Source organism: Anolis sagrei, chromosome 5, assembly GCF_037176765.1.
Source record: "Anolis sagrei isolate rAnoSag1 chromosome 5, rAnoSag1.mat, whole genome shotgun sequence".
NCBI lineage: Eukaryota > Metazoa > Chordata > Lepidosauria > Squamata > Dactyloidae > Anolis > Anolis sagrei.
In genome coordinates, this window is record NC_090025.1 from 80,702,312 (window position 1) to 80,718,707 (window position 16,396).

The 16,396-nt window shown below is 38.3% G+C and overlaps 1 protein-coding gene across 4 annotated transcripts in view; it reads left to right on the forward strand.

The window, feature by feature from the left end:
- CELSR1 (cadherin EGF LAG seven-pass G-type receptor 1) overlaps window positions 1-16,396 on the forward strand; it is a 192,884-nt gene that overhangs the window by 125,687 nt on the left and 50,801 nt on the right. For all 4 annotated transcript variants that reach the window (XM_060778417.2, XM_060778420.2, XM_060778421.2 and 1 more), the window contains exons 6-11: window positions 3,330-3,487; window positions 4,608-4,771; window positions 6,377-6,502; window positions 10,849-11,015; window positions 14,739-14,924; window positions 15,983-16,096. In XM_060778417.2, coding sequence (XP_060634400.2) covers window positions 3,330-3,487; window positions 4,608-4,771; window positions 6,377-6,502; window positions 10,849-11,015; window positions 14,739-14,924; window positions 15,983-16,096 — 915 coding nt within the window. The remainder of the gene's footprint in view (window positions 1-3,329; window positions 3,488-4,607; window positions 4,772-6,376; window positions 6,503-10,848; window positions 11,016-14,738; window positions 14,925-15,982; window positions 16,097-16,396) is intronic.

Here is a 16,396-nt window from a genome sequence, read left to right on the forward strand (position 1 = left end):
GCAAAGAGCAGACTAATAAAATGCCTGAGAGATAAAAAAAAAAACTTCTTTGCATGCGGACAGCAAGTTGGAGGCCTCTGTGGAAGTAATGAAGTTGCAGATGCCTTATCACTATTATTATTATTATTATTATTATTATTATTATTATTATTATTATTATTATCACAACAAGATGAGTCCACTGCAGACAAGATCACTCTGCTAGCTGTCGTATTGGATCACACGTCGGACACTTCCCAAGTGTAATGTATCGGCGAATAATGCATGCAGATCCCAGTAAGATGGCCTTCTGCGGCTGGCCGATGATAATTTTCTCAGCGACGATTGTGTTTTAAGTGCAAGCCAATCATCATCATTATCCTGCAAAGACTCTGGCACAAGCCAGTAAATTGATCCTAGTGGTGATCGGCACACTGGGTGCAGTGCCTAAAGACACCCTGCTTCCCTTCATTCGAAGCCAGCAAAGCCCAGGCTTTGCTGGCTTCGAAGGAAGGGAAGCAAGGTCTTTAGGCACTGCACCCAGTGTGCCAATCACCACTAGGATCACTTTTACTGGCTTGTGCCAGAGTCTTTGCAGGATGATGATGATGATGATGATGATGATTAGAAACACAACAAGATTAGTACACAGCAAACAAGATCACTCTGCTGGTTATTGTATTGGATCACATGTTAGAAACTTCCTTTTATTATTATTATGTTTATTTATATCCTGCTTTATTTTTCCATATATAGACTCAAAGCATCTCAAAACTAGAAAACATTTCAATACAACTTAAAATAAACAAATATTAAAACAGTATTAAACAACACTAGTATTAAAACAATCCAGGTTAAAGCCACAGGGTGCATCTGCAGCACACCTGATCTATAGTATAGAATGAATGCAGTTTGAAACCACTTTAACTACCCATTTCTCAATGCTAAGGAATCATGGGAGTTATAATTTTACAAGACCTTTAGCCTGCTCTGCCAAGAAGGGCTGGTGCCTCACCAAACTATAAATCCCAGGATTTCATAACAGTAAACATGGCCGTTAAAGTGGTGTCAGACTATATTAGCTCTATGACACACTGCTTTATTTCCGACCTTTCAGGGGAGTATAACTTTAGTTCCTGTCCAAAATATAGGTTGAATTCTGTTCTTAAATCCTAGAATCTGAAATCTGATAAGTTTGAGATATCATATTATCTCAAACTTATCAGAATTCTCATACTTTCAGGAATTAAAAAGATACTATTCTGTTAACTTGGAAAACAAATTTACTGATTTAAAACACTTTTCTGTGTTCGGAAGCTCAAGATGCCATGATAGGAAAGAAATAACAATTTGAAATACCAGGAGGACAATATCAGTTTTAGGATTCAAAGAAAAATATTTAAAAGGGGACAGCAATTCCCATACGTTTTTAGTACTAGAGCCCAGCTTTTGTTTGTAAACTTGTTTCTGGTTTATGGAATTTCAGATTGAATTTTCCACTTTCATCCTCCATAGATGTGAGGGGGAGGGGGGTGCATTATTTTCTCCATGACCTTTATTTTCTACATGTACTTTATTGTGAAATAACGTTCCTGTATGGGATTCCTTCAATTACAGCCTGAAGTGGTCCCTCACAGTGGCAGATTTATCTCTTCATCTAGTGTTTGTGGGGACTAGACTTTAGCGTCACTTGTCAGATGTCAAGCCCTTTACACAGATTGCTGCCAGACTGTGTGATCACAGTAAACACAGTTAGGAGGAAATGGAAAATACACTCCCCTCTCGGGGTCCAGCACCAGGAAACAGCTATCCAAAAATATCTCAAAATGCAGTGTCAGGTATAATGTAGTGCCTCATAGCAAAATGTGATGAATTATTTAAGTGTCAATATCATATGTGTTCAGGGCATTTAATTATATTAATTAAATTTAGATACCAAGAGATTGGACAATATCTGTTTTCATACTTTGTATACATGAATTAGTACTGATGAATTATACGGTTTCAAGTGAGTATTAGCTAGCGTATATTCATTTGAGTAGCCCCAGTGTTTTTAGTAGCAGTATCATAAGAATTTTGGCATGTTGCCCTTGTGAAGAAGCATTTTTGCTGCCACCAGTGGCACCACTGACAATACTATCAGAGTTATTGAGAAGGCAAGATAATTACGCTCCTGGAAATTTCCAGAAAGTGCCATTATCTTACAGAAGAATGGGTGCATTCTTATTTTATATCCCACAGGCTTTTTTATGACTTGAAGTAGATTCCCAATCACTTCTCTTGGCAAATGTTGGATGTGCACAGGAGTGGTGGGAGGGAAAATCCAACCTGTAGCAGTTTCTGGTGGAGAGATGGGACACTACAGTCACTCATCCCATCCTTAAAATACAGTGTCCCTTGTTGCAGTGAGAAATCCCTTTGAATTTAGTTGTCTACAGTAGTTTGAGAGCATTATCCGAGAATTCAGGAGGCAGCTCCCTCCAGTTCTGGCTTTTGATTTGGGATGTTAGATTGTTAGGTGGCGTAATGGGTTAAACCCTTGTGCAGGCTAGTAAGTAAGTAAACTTTATTACGATCGATGACCAGATCATAGCAGGGGGACCCAGTCCCGTACATCCACATCAAATCCAAGGGTTATATGCTTCAAATTTCAACAGATTTTAAAATCTAAGCTAAAAATCAATACAAGTAGTTATTAAAACCTAACTCAACCCACAAGGCTGGACTTCTGACCTGCAGGCTGGACTTCTGACCTGAAGGTTGCCGGTTTAAATCTGCGAGGTGGCATGAATTCCTCTCTGTCAGTTCTAGCTTGCGGGGACATGAAAGAAGCCTCCCAGCAGGATGGTAACACATCCAGGTGTCCCCTGGGCAATGTCTCTGTAGACAGCCAATTCTCTCACACCAGAAACAACTTGTAGTATGTTCGCAAGTCGCTTCTGACATGATAAAAATATGGGATATTGCTTTGATCAGTAAACATTAATTTTAGTTTATTTGGAGAACCTCTTTTCATCTATCTACCAAACTGTCATTCAGATCCTGATGTTGGTTATGATGGATAATAAATATATAGCCATTTGTGTTAATTTAGTGTAATAACAGTATTTTAAAATCGTTCCTATATGACTTTTGACTTGAATACGTATTTGGGTCAATTTCTTTCTTATAAAAATATTCAAGGAATTTTTTAAGGTGCTTTGAATTCGATTATCCTTCTTCTTGGCGGGGGTGGACTGGATGACCCACGAGGTCTCTTCCAACTCATTGATTCTATGATTCTATATTGAGACTACATGAAATACATCTGGATTTTCTGAGAGTTTTTGGTTTTGTTTTGTTTTTGGAAGCCTAACATAGGAAGAATGGGCATACCTCATGGACCTTCAGGGGAGAAGGTGGCAGTGGTAACTGTGGATGATTGTGATACAGCAGTGGCTGTGCGTTTTGGAAGCTTCATTGGAAACTACTCATGTGCTGCTCAGGGAACACAGACTGGATCAAAAAAGTAAGATGCTGTTTTTTAAAAATTAAAAAAAAACTGTTTCTTTTTGCTTATGTAAGATTTAGTAATATGAAACATATATCCCGAGGAGCTCTTCTTTCTTCTCTTAGATTAGTGAGTGTCAGATGCAAACTCAATTTCAGGTGTAATTATTACACTGAACAAGCATTTGCCCTTTTGTATCAAACTCAGACTTGTTGAACTCTGAAGTTTTCTTTTGGGCAAGAAACATTGGAGCTGAAGAGAACTATGATCATTAGAGAGATACTGTTCTGCTAAACTACGCCTCCTTGTGGCCAGACAGCTGTTGTTTCTCAAACAACTTAAAAGAGCACTCCGGGACATGGATCAGAATTAAAAAGAAAATAACAAAACAGCACCTAGGCTTTAGGCCTAATACATCAAGAGACACTTGAAGGAAAGTAAAATATTAAGAGTGAGCAGATGACAGTAGAGAAAGATTAAACTTAAATACTTTCATTAATTGAAAAAGGTAATTTTTAAAGAGCTTTCTCAGCTTTAAGACACATTTAAGCCTCACAAGAAGCTTTGAGAAAGTATTTCTGATTCCTTTTGAGTGACACACTTCTGTTAATCAATATTTGCAAATCTGAGTAAAGAGAATATTAAAAATTTGTCCAAGATTTTGGAGATACAATAATGTGATACATATTTATTTATTGTATTTACACCCTGCAGTGAAAAATATTTCCTGAGTGTCTTAAAAATCATTAATTTGACATTATTTCTAGTAATATTGCTAGACGAATAGCCATACCTTGTCTCTGAACAATATTAGGGGAAATTGCTGTAAAATGTTACATAAAATGTTGTGTAAATAGTATGTTACTCCTTCAATTATAGACAAGATGAATAAAAATTACATCATGCAATGTTAGAAATATAAAGTGGGAGATTTTTTTAAAAATTCTAAGAAATAAATACAGCTGAAAGTGTATTTGTCCCCTTTTTATTTGATTTTAAATATTTTGATCATCATATATGTAGTGGGAAATAAGGAACGGACCTTCTGTGTACCATTCTCAACCTTTTGATTACTTCTGTGGGAAAGATAGTTTGTAAATCTTGAAGACAAGTGATGCCTTTTTTCTGATCTCTTTAGGTCTTTGGATCTCACTGGCCCTTTGCTTCTTGGTGGAGTCCCCAACTTGCCTGAAGATTTTCCGGTGCATAACAGACAGTTTGTTGGCTGCATGAGGAACCTCTCCATTGACAGCAAACCAGTTGATATGGCCAGTTATATAGCCAACAATGGCACTCTGGCAGGTATAAACTTCCTGTTATAGAGTGGGAAGCAGAATAATCCATATTTTTGTTTCATTGAGGTCTGTGCAAATTAAGGTGTTTATTTTACCAGTCAAATAGAAAACCAGAAGCTACATTTTTGGGTAAAATGTTTTCATGTCCCCTTTTCATACATAGTTGCTAAAAGCATTGATATGTGGCATATGATTCTCTCTCTCTCTCTCTCTCTCTCTCTATATATATATATATATACACACACACACACACACACACCATATTTTTTCAGTTGTGAGACTCCATTGATTGTAAGGCACACCCAAATTTCAGTACCACTACCACCACCAACAAAAATACATGATACATCTACAATTCCAAGATGCACCCCATTTTTAGATATGTCTACTGCATATAGGAAAAGTGTGTCTTTAAATTGAAGAGATATGGTATAGAATCATAGAGTTGGAAGAGACCTCATGGGCCATCTAGTCCAACCCCCTGCCAAGAATCAGGAAAATTGCATTCAAAGCACCCCCAACAGATGGCCATCCAGCCTCTGTTTAAAAGCTTCCAAAGAAGGAGCCTCTACCACACAGAGAGTTCCACTGCTGAACAGCTCTCACAGTCAGGAAGTTCTTCCTCATGTTCAGATAGAATCTCCTTTCTTGTAGTTTGAAGCCATTGCTCCGCGTCCCAGTCTCCAGGGCAGCAGAAAACAAGTTCGCTCCTTCCTCCCTATGACTTCCTCTCACATCTTGATACATGGTTCTCATCATATCTCCTCTCAGCCTTCTCTTCTTCAGGCTAAATATGCCCAGTTCTTTAAGCCATTCCTCACAGGGCTTGTTCTCCAGACCCTTGATCATTTTAGTCGCCCTCCTCTAGACACATTATAGCTTGTCAATATCTCTCTTCAATTGCGGTGCCCAGAATTGGACACAGTATTCCAGGTGTGGTCCAAACAAGGCAAAATAGAGGGGTAGCATGACTTCCCTGGATCTAGACACTATACTCCTATTGATGCAGGCCAAAATCTCATTGGCTCTTTTTGCCACCGCATCACATTGTTGGCTCATGTCCAACCTGTTGTCCACGAGGACTCCAAGATTTTTTTCACACATACTGCTCTCATATATGGGCTGACATATTCCAATAAACCATTCTCCATGGACTTCATTTCATTTATGTGGGAGTCCCCTATAAGTTTCTGAACTGAGCCCATAGTGGGTAGATTCCAGTTATAACAACGATTATGTTTTGGTGGCTGCAGTTTCAGCCATCTGGGGATTAAATAATTAAATGTATATATACCATTCAGACCTCCCACCTTAAAGATAAATTTGCCCTTCTGGATAACACACTCTGCAGCATTTCTTACACTCTTAGACTAATACTGTATATATGCCCTTAATGCCAAAATAATTATCAAACACAGTTGCAAAGATTTGTGTATGCAGATGTTGAAGAGCTTTTAATTGTAGTTTCTTGGTTCACATAGGTGACTGTATTTTTAATAGAACCCATTTCAGAAGGTCAGCTGTGAGATAATGCACATATTATTACTAGCATGGCTAAGTGTGTATGAAACAACCTGGGTGTAGGAGCTAAACAGTTTCTTTTGAATTCTAGGCTGCTTGGCTCAGAAGAATTACTGTACTTCTAACTGGTGTCAGAATGGAGGCAGCTGTGTGAACAAATGGAATACATATTCATGTGACTGTCCTCTCCAATATGGTGGAAAAAACTGTGAACAAGGTAAGCAATTGACCCCTTTCTCACTCAGCACATAATTTGGGAACAAAATAAAGCAATTCTGCACCACCAGACTTATACTTTGGAGCAGCAAGTACTTTGTATAACACATCTTCATTTTGCGTCTCACTTGGTGCCTTTTTTTTAAAACCCTGTGAAGCAGACCCTTAGGAATGGTTTCATCAAGAATGATGCTTATGTGAGGCCGCCCTGAGTCCCCCTTTGGGGGGAGAAGAGTGGGGTAGAAATGCATGAAATAAAATAAATAATAATAGTCCACAGTATATAGAGATCATAGCCAGTATGCCATGGCAAGTGTTTTTGTGTTCTTTTACCTGGATAATTTGTTCCAAACTTGGCCATTTGTTTTCAAGTCCAGTGGGAGTATCTCAGTATCAGTTGATCAGATACCATTTATTTCAGTAGAAGCAGTGGTTTAAGATTCAGGGATATAATACTGGCTTAATTGAGAGGTTGTTGATGATAGAGTGTTGTAATTTAGGCACACTATCATGCCATTCGAATCTGGATGAACTTTTTGTGACATATTTAGCTTTCAACTTCTTGTTCTGTACTCGTAACCACTAATGCAAATTTTACTGGAATGTGTAAGCTTTCATTGAAATAATAGCTTTCTTTGACTTCGTTTATAATTGTGTGCACATATAAATAATCAAAATGTACTAAATGGTGTAGAATTTACAATAAATGCTTTAAAAATCATTCTTTAGAACCTTACTTGGGCGGATATAGTTTGAAAGCTTCATGGAATGGAATCTATTACAAAATGTTGTAATGTGCTCTTTAGGAGATTGCTTCACTTTCCCTTCCATTTATTGTTTTCCCCACACCTTAACCAATCACTTTTCAGTGTCCATATTGCATCATTAGTCTTTACTTCTTAGCAAATTTTGTCTTTTTTAATGTATTGGGATTCTCCTTGATACCTCTCTCTTGTGACTGTGGGTGATTGTGTTTTTGCTCCATAAAGATAGGTACCAGGCATGTAGCCGGGGACGGGAGGGGGGGGGCTTGAGGGGCTTCACCCCCCCCCCCCTAAATTCTCAGGGTGGTCAATGAGAAGGCCTTACTGGTATATTATTTAAACTGTTACGTTTATTCATATCATGATCTGATCACCATGCTCAATGTATTCCATATGCATGGGGGTTTTGGAATAATGATACAAAAGGCTTGCTAGGGTAGATCCTCAGCCCCCACCCCGAATCAAACTCACCCCCCCCCCGAATCAAACTCAGCCCCTCTCCCCCCCAATCAAAATCCTGGTTACGGGCCTGATTGCCACTATAACTGGAAAGTTATAATAAATATTCTGCCAAGGAGACACTTAAGGGATAACGACCCTCTTTGAAAATGTACTTTAATTATTATTAACTTGCATTGCATTGTTTTTGCATTGTTTTTGCTCTTTGTGGGAGCATGATTATGGTTTCTCTTTAGCATCTTTGGTGCCTGTTGCTCAGAGGGTACTATTGTGTGCATGTGATCCTTTTTGCCATGGCCTTGGGCCCATTCAATAAACTATTTTGATGATGATAATAAATATTATGCAAAGTGCATATACTATATTATGCAAAGTATATGTACCGCCTCTGTGATGGAGCCTTGGGTTACTGTCAAAATAGCTGAACTCATGGCCAGCCTGTTTCTCAATTCTCTGCTATAGCATAGATATTTTAATATATAAAGGAATCTGCCCAAATATTCATAATCATTAAGACCCCCAGGTATTTTTGAAACACAGATTGAAAACTCCTGTAATAAATTCTAAGTTTTAAGTGTGGTGTGTTCTGTTGAAATGTGTAGGATGCAAATTGCTGTCATTCATGCTGGAATAATGAAAACAATCTACAGCCATTGGATGACTAACTCTTTTTCATGCTTTCCTTTTCCACTTAGGAACAAATGGTTTAGAACTTTATTATCATTATTTCCAAAATAATTAAACATCAGGTTCCTTCTTGAAAGACTAATGAGCTCAAAAATGTCTTTTAACAACTTGTTAATATCTAATCATGATTTGAGTCAGAACCCATTTTACTCAAGTTTAGTAGCAGGTTATTAGTCCCCTTCTGCAGTCTGTTCCCATAAATTCAGTTGAAACAGACTAACAATTCTGTATTCAAGTGTAGCGTAACTGCCTTTCCTGCCAAAAAAATCATTCTAACAACCACATTTTATTATTCCTGACATTTTATTTTCAGGAGACCTAAAATCACTTATTACTTATTTCCCGTAACATATCTGTGTGGCACCCTATGCATAAAGGAAAGTGTGTAATGTTAGTAAGAGAAACTCTGAGCAGTAATGACAGAGGTCAACCCGAAGTCAAAGTAGTGGGAACAGAAGAAAGTCAAGTGATTTACAGAACTACACATACCCAAGGGGCTTTTCAAAAATTTAACACTCTAGCCATGTGTTTTAACCTGCAAGCTTCTTAAAACACATCTTCTTTAGCAGCCTTTCTGGGAACATGAAATTGGAGTTTACCAAGCATCTAGTGGACTTAACTACATGTATTTTAAACTTATAGAAGCCTAGGGACTAGAGTAAGGTGAAAAAAGTGTAGACCATGACCAGTGTACAGCAACAAACCCTTACATTGCAGCCCCGGAACATGCCCTAATCTCGTCTCCCCTAAAATGGGCAAAATAGCCTCTTAATCATCACCATAATGCATCAAAGCAAATTAAACAAAAAAACTTGGACAGCCCATAGCATGGACCTGGGGTGAAAATTGACCTCCACTCCCATTCAGTTTCCCTTTCCTGGACTGAAGTTTGAAGGACCTATATATGTATTAGATTCTGCTAGGTGCTATAAACATGTAGCGATTCCTTGGTGAAGCTGGTTGTTCTCATCCTTTGATGATTTCAGACCTGGTTATGGGAAGAAAATGTCTTTGGTTTCCTTAGTGGACAATTATTTGTTGAGAAGAGGACAGGGAAGGGGTAAACCAGATAGACGTGTTCAGTTGACCATGTTATCTTTTGGGCCACATCGCTAGATTTGGACTTTGAGGCACTGCATTGCAGTCTCTCCATTCCTTCCTGGAAGGAAAGCCCAGACAATACCTGGTCATCTTCTCACCCATTAGTCTGTGGAGTCTGTCATATCTCCAGTGTTATTGAATATCTGCATGAAACTGAAATTAGACTTTTCTGATGGTTTGGGATGCTGATAGCATCCAAACCATGTCTTCTTTTCATTGAATTGAAACAAACTTGTTCACTTTTAAACTAGTAACTATCATTGATGTCCAGGGAGAGTGGGTTGAGCTCCCTCTGTCAGTTTCAGCTTCTTGTGCAGGGACATGAGAGAAGCCTTCCACAAGGATGGTAAAACATCAAATATCTGGGCATCTCCTGGGCAGCGTCCTTGCAGATGGCCAATTCTCTCACAACAGAAGAGACTTGCAGGTTCTCAAGTTGCTTCTGACATGGAGAAAAAAACCCCGGTTTTTATGAAAGCAAACAAATTGCAGCTCAATTTAGATGAAGGTCCAATTTATTGTCAGTCATAAGGCAAATAAGAGAATAGGGATGCAGCCTGTCCTGGATGAGGTTACACTGTCCTGATGATAGAGGTTCACCATTCGAGTATCCTCTTGAACTCAGCTTTGAACCTGGAGGCCTAGGTTTCTGTAATGAGTAGGAACCATTTCACACTACAATATTATCAATATTACAATATTACATGATTTGACTTGAACAGTCATGGTTCCATCCTATAAAATTATGGCATTTGTAGTTTTGCGTGAAAATCAGGTTTGCACAGAAAAATGTGTTCAGCAGTAGGTCATCACAAAATGACAGCATTTTGATCCTACTTTGTTTCCCATGGCAGCATCCTAACAAATCCTGAGAATTTTCATTTGGTGGGGCACTATAGAGTTTTCTGGCTGAAAATATTAAAATCTTCCCTAAACAACAAATCCTAAGGTTCCACAGAATGACAATTGAAGTGGAATCATTGTATTTAACTCTGTAGCGTAGAAGAATGAATGTGCTATTTTGTGGCTTTAGAAATTTGTCAGAATCTTAATTGTGTACTTATTGAACCTGTTCTTAAAATTCTAAGGAATATGTGCATTCTTCCAAGCAGATTTTTTCAAACGTTTTAAGCCTATCCCTAGGTTACCATATCTAGGAGTGCTATTCTGTTTTTCAAAATTTCTATCTGTCGTATTCAGTTTTTTGTCACTAACTGAGAATTCCATGGGGAAAACATACTTTTTCTCTCTCTTTCTTATCCCACCCCAACATTTTAAAGCTTTTCTTTTATTTATTTTTTGTTTATTTGGTTTTCCCTTCTGTCCTTTACTGCAGTCATGACTTTTCCTTATCGTTTTACTGGTGAGAGCATCATCATCTGGAGTGATCTTGATATCACTATTTCTGTACCATGGTACATTGGTCTCATGTTTAGAACACGGAAGGTTAATGGCATGTTAATGCAAGCTAATGCAGGGCTGTCATCGAAAATCAGCATTCAGGTAAGTTATTTCATTAATAACCATTGAATATCAATATATAACAAACTTTGAAACTAAATTGAAATGTCTCTGCTTGTCACATTTGAGATCTGAGAGCAAAATGCAATGGGAGACCAGTTAGGACTAAATATATGTATGTATTTGCATCTAGTATTACATCCTTAATTTGCCAGCCAGGATATTTGTTGCAGTTGAGTCCAGAGAGAGATCATGGGCCCATTCACTCTACTCAATTATAGTGCTATTATTCCACTTGAGCTACTTTGACCCCATCCTATGGAATCATGGGGCTTGTAGTTTAACAAGGCACCAGAGTTGATCATTCTAAATAACCACCCATTCACTGCGAATCCCAGGATCACATGGCGCATTGTTGCAACAGCTGTTCTTACAGCAGTGGAATATAAGACTCTTCGGGCAATTTCTGGCTGACAGTACTATGGTTACAGGGTTGTTGTAGGTTTTTTTGGGCTATATGGCCATGTTCTAGAGGCATTTTCCCCTGCATCTATGGCAAGCATCCTCAGAGGTGAAACGTCAGCAGAGAATGCATCTAGAACATGGCCATATAGCCCGAAAAACCTACAACAACCCAGTGATTCCAGCCATGAAAGCCTTCAACAATACTATGGTTACACTCAGATATACATACGGTACTTCTTGTCAGCAGAGTTATTTGGGGCTGTGAAGGTGGTGGACCGGTATATCAACACTGTAGTGGACTAGATGAGAATCACTTAACTAAAATGTTTATCCTGGTAAGACAGAGGCTGTGGAGATTGGTGGTTCTTGGGCCTGGGAACTTAGTGAACAACCTGTGCATCAGTTGAACCCTCCTTGAAGGAATGGATGCATGGAGTGAAAGTAGTTTTGGTTTCATCCTTGTCACTGGAAACCCAAGTGGCTTGGAAAATTTGGGTCAGTTTCAACTAGTCCACCAGCTACAGCTTTCCTAGGTTGAGCATGGATAATGCATATTGCTAATTTCACACTCTTATGGACTCTGCTTGGTTTGCCTTTGGAGTTGATTTAGAAGCTACAGGTAATGGAAGATACAGCAGCCAGATTTTTTACTATAATACCATAGACATATCATGTTATTGGTCTTAAAGGAACTGTAGTTGTTGCTAATATGCTTCTGACTGCTGCTAGTGATACTTAAAGCCCTACTTGGCTTGAGACCTTGATATTTGAGAGAGTTTCTTTCACTATATATATATATCTACCTGATGATTGAACTCCGCTGGATGGGCTCCTCTTTGTTCCATCAAAAGATACAATATGGAGGACATGGCTCAGGGAATTCAAGGCTCTGGTACCCCAGTTGTGAGATACACTTCCCTTGGAGGCCTATTTAGAGCCAACACCGTGTGCTTTTATTAAAAAATTCCTGATTTTTTTTGGTATTGATTTCAAATTGTTCTAATCTTGTTAACTTGTTAAATTATTTGATCTATTTTTTGTGTTTTTACCTAATTATTATTTGATTTCATTTGTACACTGCTCAGAGAACTCATGATATAGGATGGGATATAAGTATTTTAATAAATAAATTCAGTAATCATGAAGATTATTTTCCAGCATAGTCCTGTGTGTGCGCTTACTCAGAGGTTGAGTATGATGGCATTTACTCTCTATTGTGTTTAGGAATCCAACCTTAACTCCTGAAATTTTACTGTATGAGGAAATGAAGTTGGGTTACAAGACAAAAAAACTTTACATAAATACTGCAGAGAATTTAAACTAGGTTTGTAGCCAAAATATATGTAACAGAGGTCAGTTACTCAAATTGTTGCGAGATACCTCACACGTTTGTCACTAACTCAGTGGCACTTGCTTTTGAGTTGGGTTTTTTACAGCTGTGTACAAACTAGCCAGTCTGGATCTTATTTCTAAAATCCTGTTCCTCTGTTTATCTCCAGACTAAATAGGTGTTATACCAAGGTCAAACAGATAATAGTTTGAAATCTACTGGTAGATCTCAGGGTGATTTGCGGTACATCAGCAACGGTTTCAGATTCCCATTAGTTTAACAATGGGTAGTAAACTTCTAATTTTTTTAACATTCTGTAGTGGGTACTGCAGGGGTTAATTGTGCTAAATCCTCTGTCTGTTAAATAAGAATCATAATTGATTTTGACTCAGGTTTTTGTGTAGTCCCGCAGACCACATTTGAGAATGCAGTTTGCAGTTAGCTTCAACCTGCATCAGCTAGATTACAGGTAGATGACAAATGACCACAAAAGCATGCAAAAAAGCATGCGAAGCAATGTTCTTTGGTTTATGTAATCACAGTCCAGCTCTCAAACTGTTTCTAGGATTTCCTATGTAATAATATGTACAGAAGAACCACTTTTTCAATGCCAGTTTGAAACTGCATTAATTGGTCAGTATAGATGGGGGCTTAATCATTTCTGATTGGAGCCCCCGGTGGCACAGTGGGTTAAATCCTTGTGCCAGCAGGACTGCTGACCGACACTTCAGTGGTTCGAATCCGGGGAGAGCGGGAATCCACTTTCAGCTCCAGCTCCACATGCAGGGACATGAGAGAAGCCTCCCACAAGGATGATAAAACATCAAACATCTGGGCGTCCCCTGGGCAACGTCCTTACAGATGGCCAGAAGCAACTTACAGTTTCTCAAGTTGCTCTTGACACAAAAAAATCACTTCTGATTCCAGGCATCTCTTGTATTGAGAAAGAAAACTCCTCCCAAACTTTCCCTGCCTTGGAGCACTACAATGTCGAATTTATCATTAGCTGCTTTCTATAGATGTTTTAAGAACTTTTTTGCTAGCTATTCCACACATACCAACATGCAGCTAGAGCTCCTCTCTAGCAGGAGAGCAGCCCTTCTTTCCATTCCTAGTCTCTTCCAAGCAGCACATTTCAGGATAAGCATTGCACATTAAGCTTATTTAAAAAGTATAATATAATGTAATTTTACCTAATTTTGTCATTCCCTGTACATTGCTGATAGGGTTTCTAACAAAAAAAAAAATCCTACCAGAGTTAGTATTGCATGGTTCAGCATATCAAAAGGTTTCTTCTTTCAGCTTGGAGGGTGTAGTCAAAAGCATGGATTTAGCCACACTTACTTCCATGTGCCTTGATAGGAATGATAAGTTAAAATCTCTCTTTATTGTGGGAAGAAGAGTCTGTTAGCACATTTTTTCATTTACCCCTACTCAGTTTTCATAATTCTGAGGCAAATGGCTTCTGGGACAAATTTAGGAATATGGTTGTTAAATCTTAGAAGCCCCAGCCAACCTGACCCATGATTCAGGGAGTTTTAAGTTGACAACATCTAGGGCCACAAGTTTGGGAACTACCACACTTGACCTAGGAAAAATGTGTGGAGAGTAATTTCATTTCATGGAAGGATATTCTCTCACACTATTTTTCCTGATTGGGTATATAAATTTTCCAGGATAGGAAAAACTCTGTGTATATTAGTAGTTGAAACAACAATTTTGCCATAAATGCTTCTGGAATAATAGATGGAATACAAGTGGGAATCAGAATGTAGTTTTCAGTGTATATTTTAGATAAATATTTTTCAACATTTATTTAAGAATAAGCTAGGAAGCTGGAAATTTCACTCTCTTCACATTCCAGTTGGATGCAGATGTGACAGAGAAATATAGACATAACTATTTGTATGTGGCAGTGTATTTAAAGAGGCTTTACATTAACGAGAAACAGTTGTTTTTGTTTTTAACAGATACTCAATAAACATGTGGTGTTTGAAGTCTATGATGGACTGAACCAAATAGCCAATTTAACAATGGCCCAGTCCCGAGTCAGTGATGGCGAGTGGCATCACTTACTAATTGAGTTGAAGAGCGCAAAAGATGGCAAAGACATCAAGTACCTGGCTGTTGTGACCCTGGACTATGGGATGTATCAGGTGAGGAGATCATAATACTAATGATAACTTTCAGATCTACAAAATTGGGCCATATAATAATAGAGTCAGAAGAGACCACAAAAGTCACCGAGGCCAACTCCTAGAATCAGTCTCATTGCCATAAAGCATGACTAATGAACGGTGCCAGATCAGTTATTTCTGTTTTCCTTCTACTGTGGGATGGATCCCTTTTCTCCAAAAGTACATGGTAGTGTTGTTCACCATTGTTCTATAAGGCAAGTTTTCATAACTTTTCTAGAACTCACATACTTTATACTCATGTATAAGTCAACCTCATGTGTAAATCAAGGGCAGTTTTGGTGTCCAAAATTATGCATTTTATATGACCCATGGATAAGTCAAGAGTAATTCTACGAAACAATGAATGTGCATGCTGCCTCGGGGGGACATCTACCCCTGCTGACACCACCATTTTGCCTGCCCAGGCATTCAAAAAGGACAAAAGTGACATCACAGTGGAGAGTAGAGGAGGTTGGTTTTTCTTTTAGATTCTCATGGTGTGGAGTAAGGTATTGCCTCTTACCATTCTACTCAGAGGAAAGAATGTTTCCTCCTCCTCCTCCTCCTCCTCCTCCTCCTCCTCCTCCTCCTCCTCCTCCTCCTCCTCCTATTCTTCTTTTGATAAGAGTTAAGGTACAGTAGTTGGATTAACTGGCGGAGAAGTTGATCTAGGATTTTTGGGCTGTATAAATTTATACAGAAGTATATAGGGTATTATACCTTGAATTCAAAACTAAATGCAGATCAACTTGATTTCCGTTTATGTAGCTGAATAATTAAATACTTGTGAAGAAAGAAAATAGTCTGCTTGAATCTGTCTGTGGATGCCAGTTGGAATGAACAGAGAATAAAAGACATTCTACCTTTTGGAAATACTTTCTTATCAGAAGCACAGCATGATTAGTTTCTACTATCACTTTAGGCTTATTCTTGATTACGTTTCCCCCCCCCCCCCCCCCAGTTTATCAGTAAAATATTGTAACTGAGAATTCATAGGCGAAGAAACAACTGCTTTTAACAACTTTTCTTCCTTTCAGAGCACTGTACAGATTGGAAATCAGTTGCCTGGACTAAAAATGAAAAGCATTGTTGTGGGAGGCGTCTCTGGAGATCATGTCTCTGTTCAGCAGGGTTTCTACGGCTGTCTCCAGGTAAAAACTGAAAATAAGAAAATATGTTTCTCATGGGAGCATTCCTGTGTCCTCCAAGATTAAACTGCTTTATAGTGATGTAGTAGTACATAACTGTGTTTGCAGTTTTTAATTTAAACTGAAATTAAACTAACATCTAATTTGGTTGTTTTACTGTTTTAATTTCTTGTTTTTTTAATCTAGGTCTTATGAAGTATGGTGTCTGCTTTATTAGGGCCCCTCAACTGATTTAGCATCAGTTAGATTTTATCTTGTCACATATATATTATGATTTGGCAGGATGTCTGAATGATGAGATAT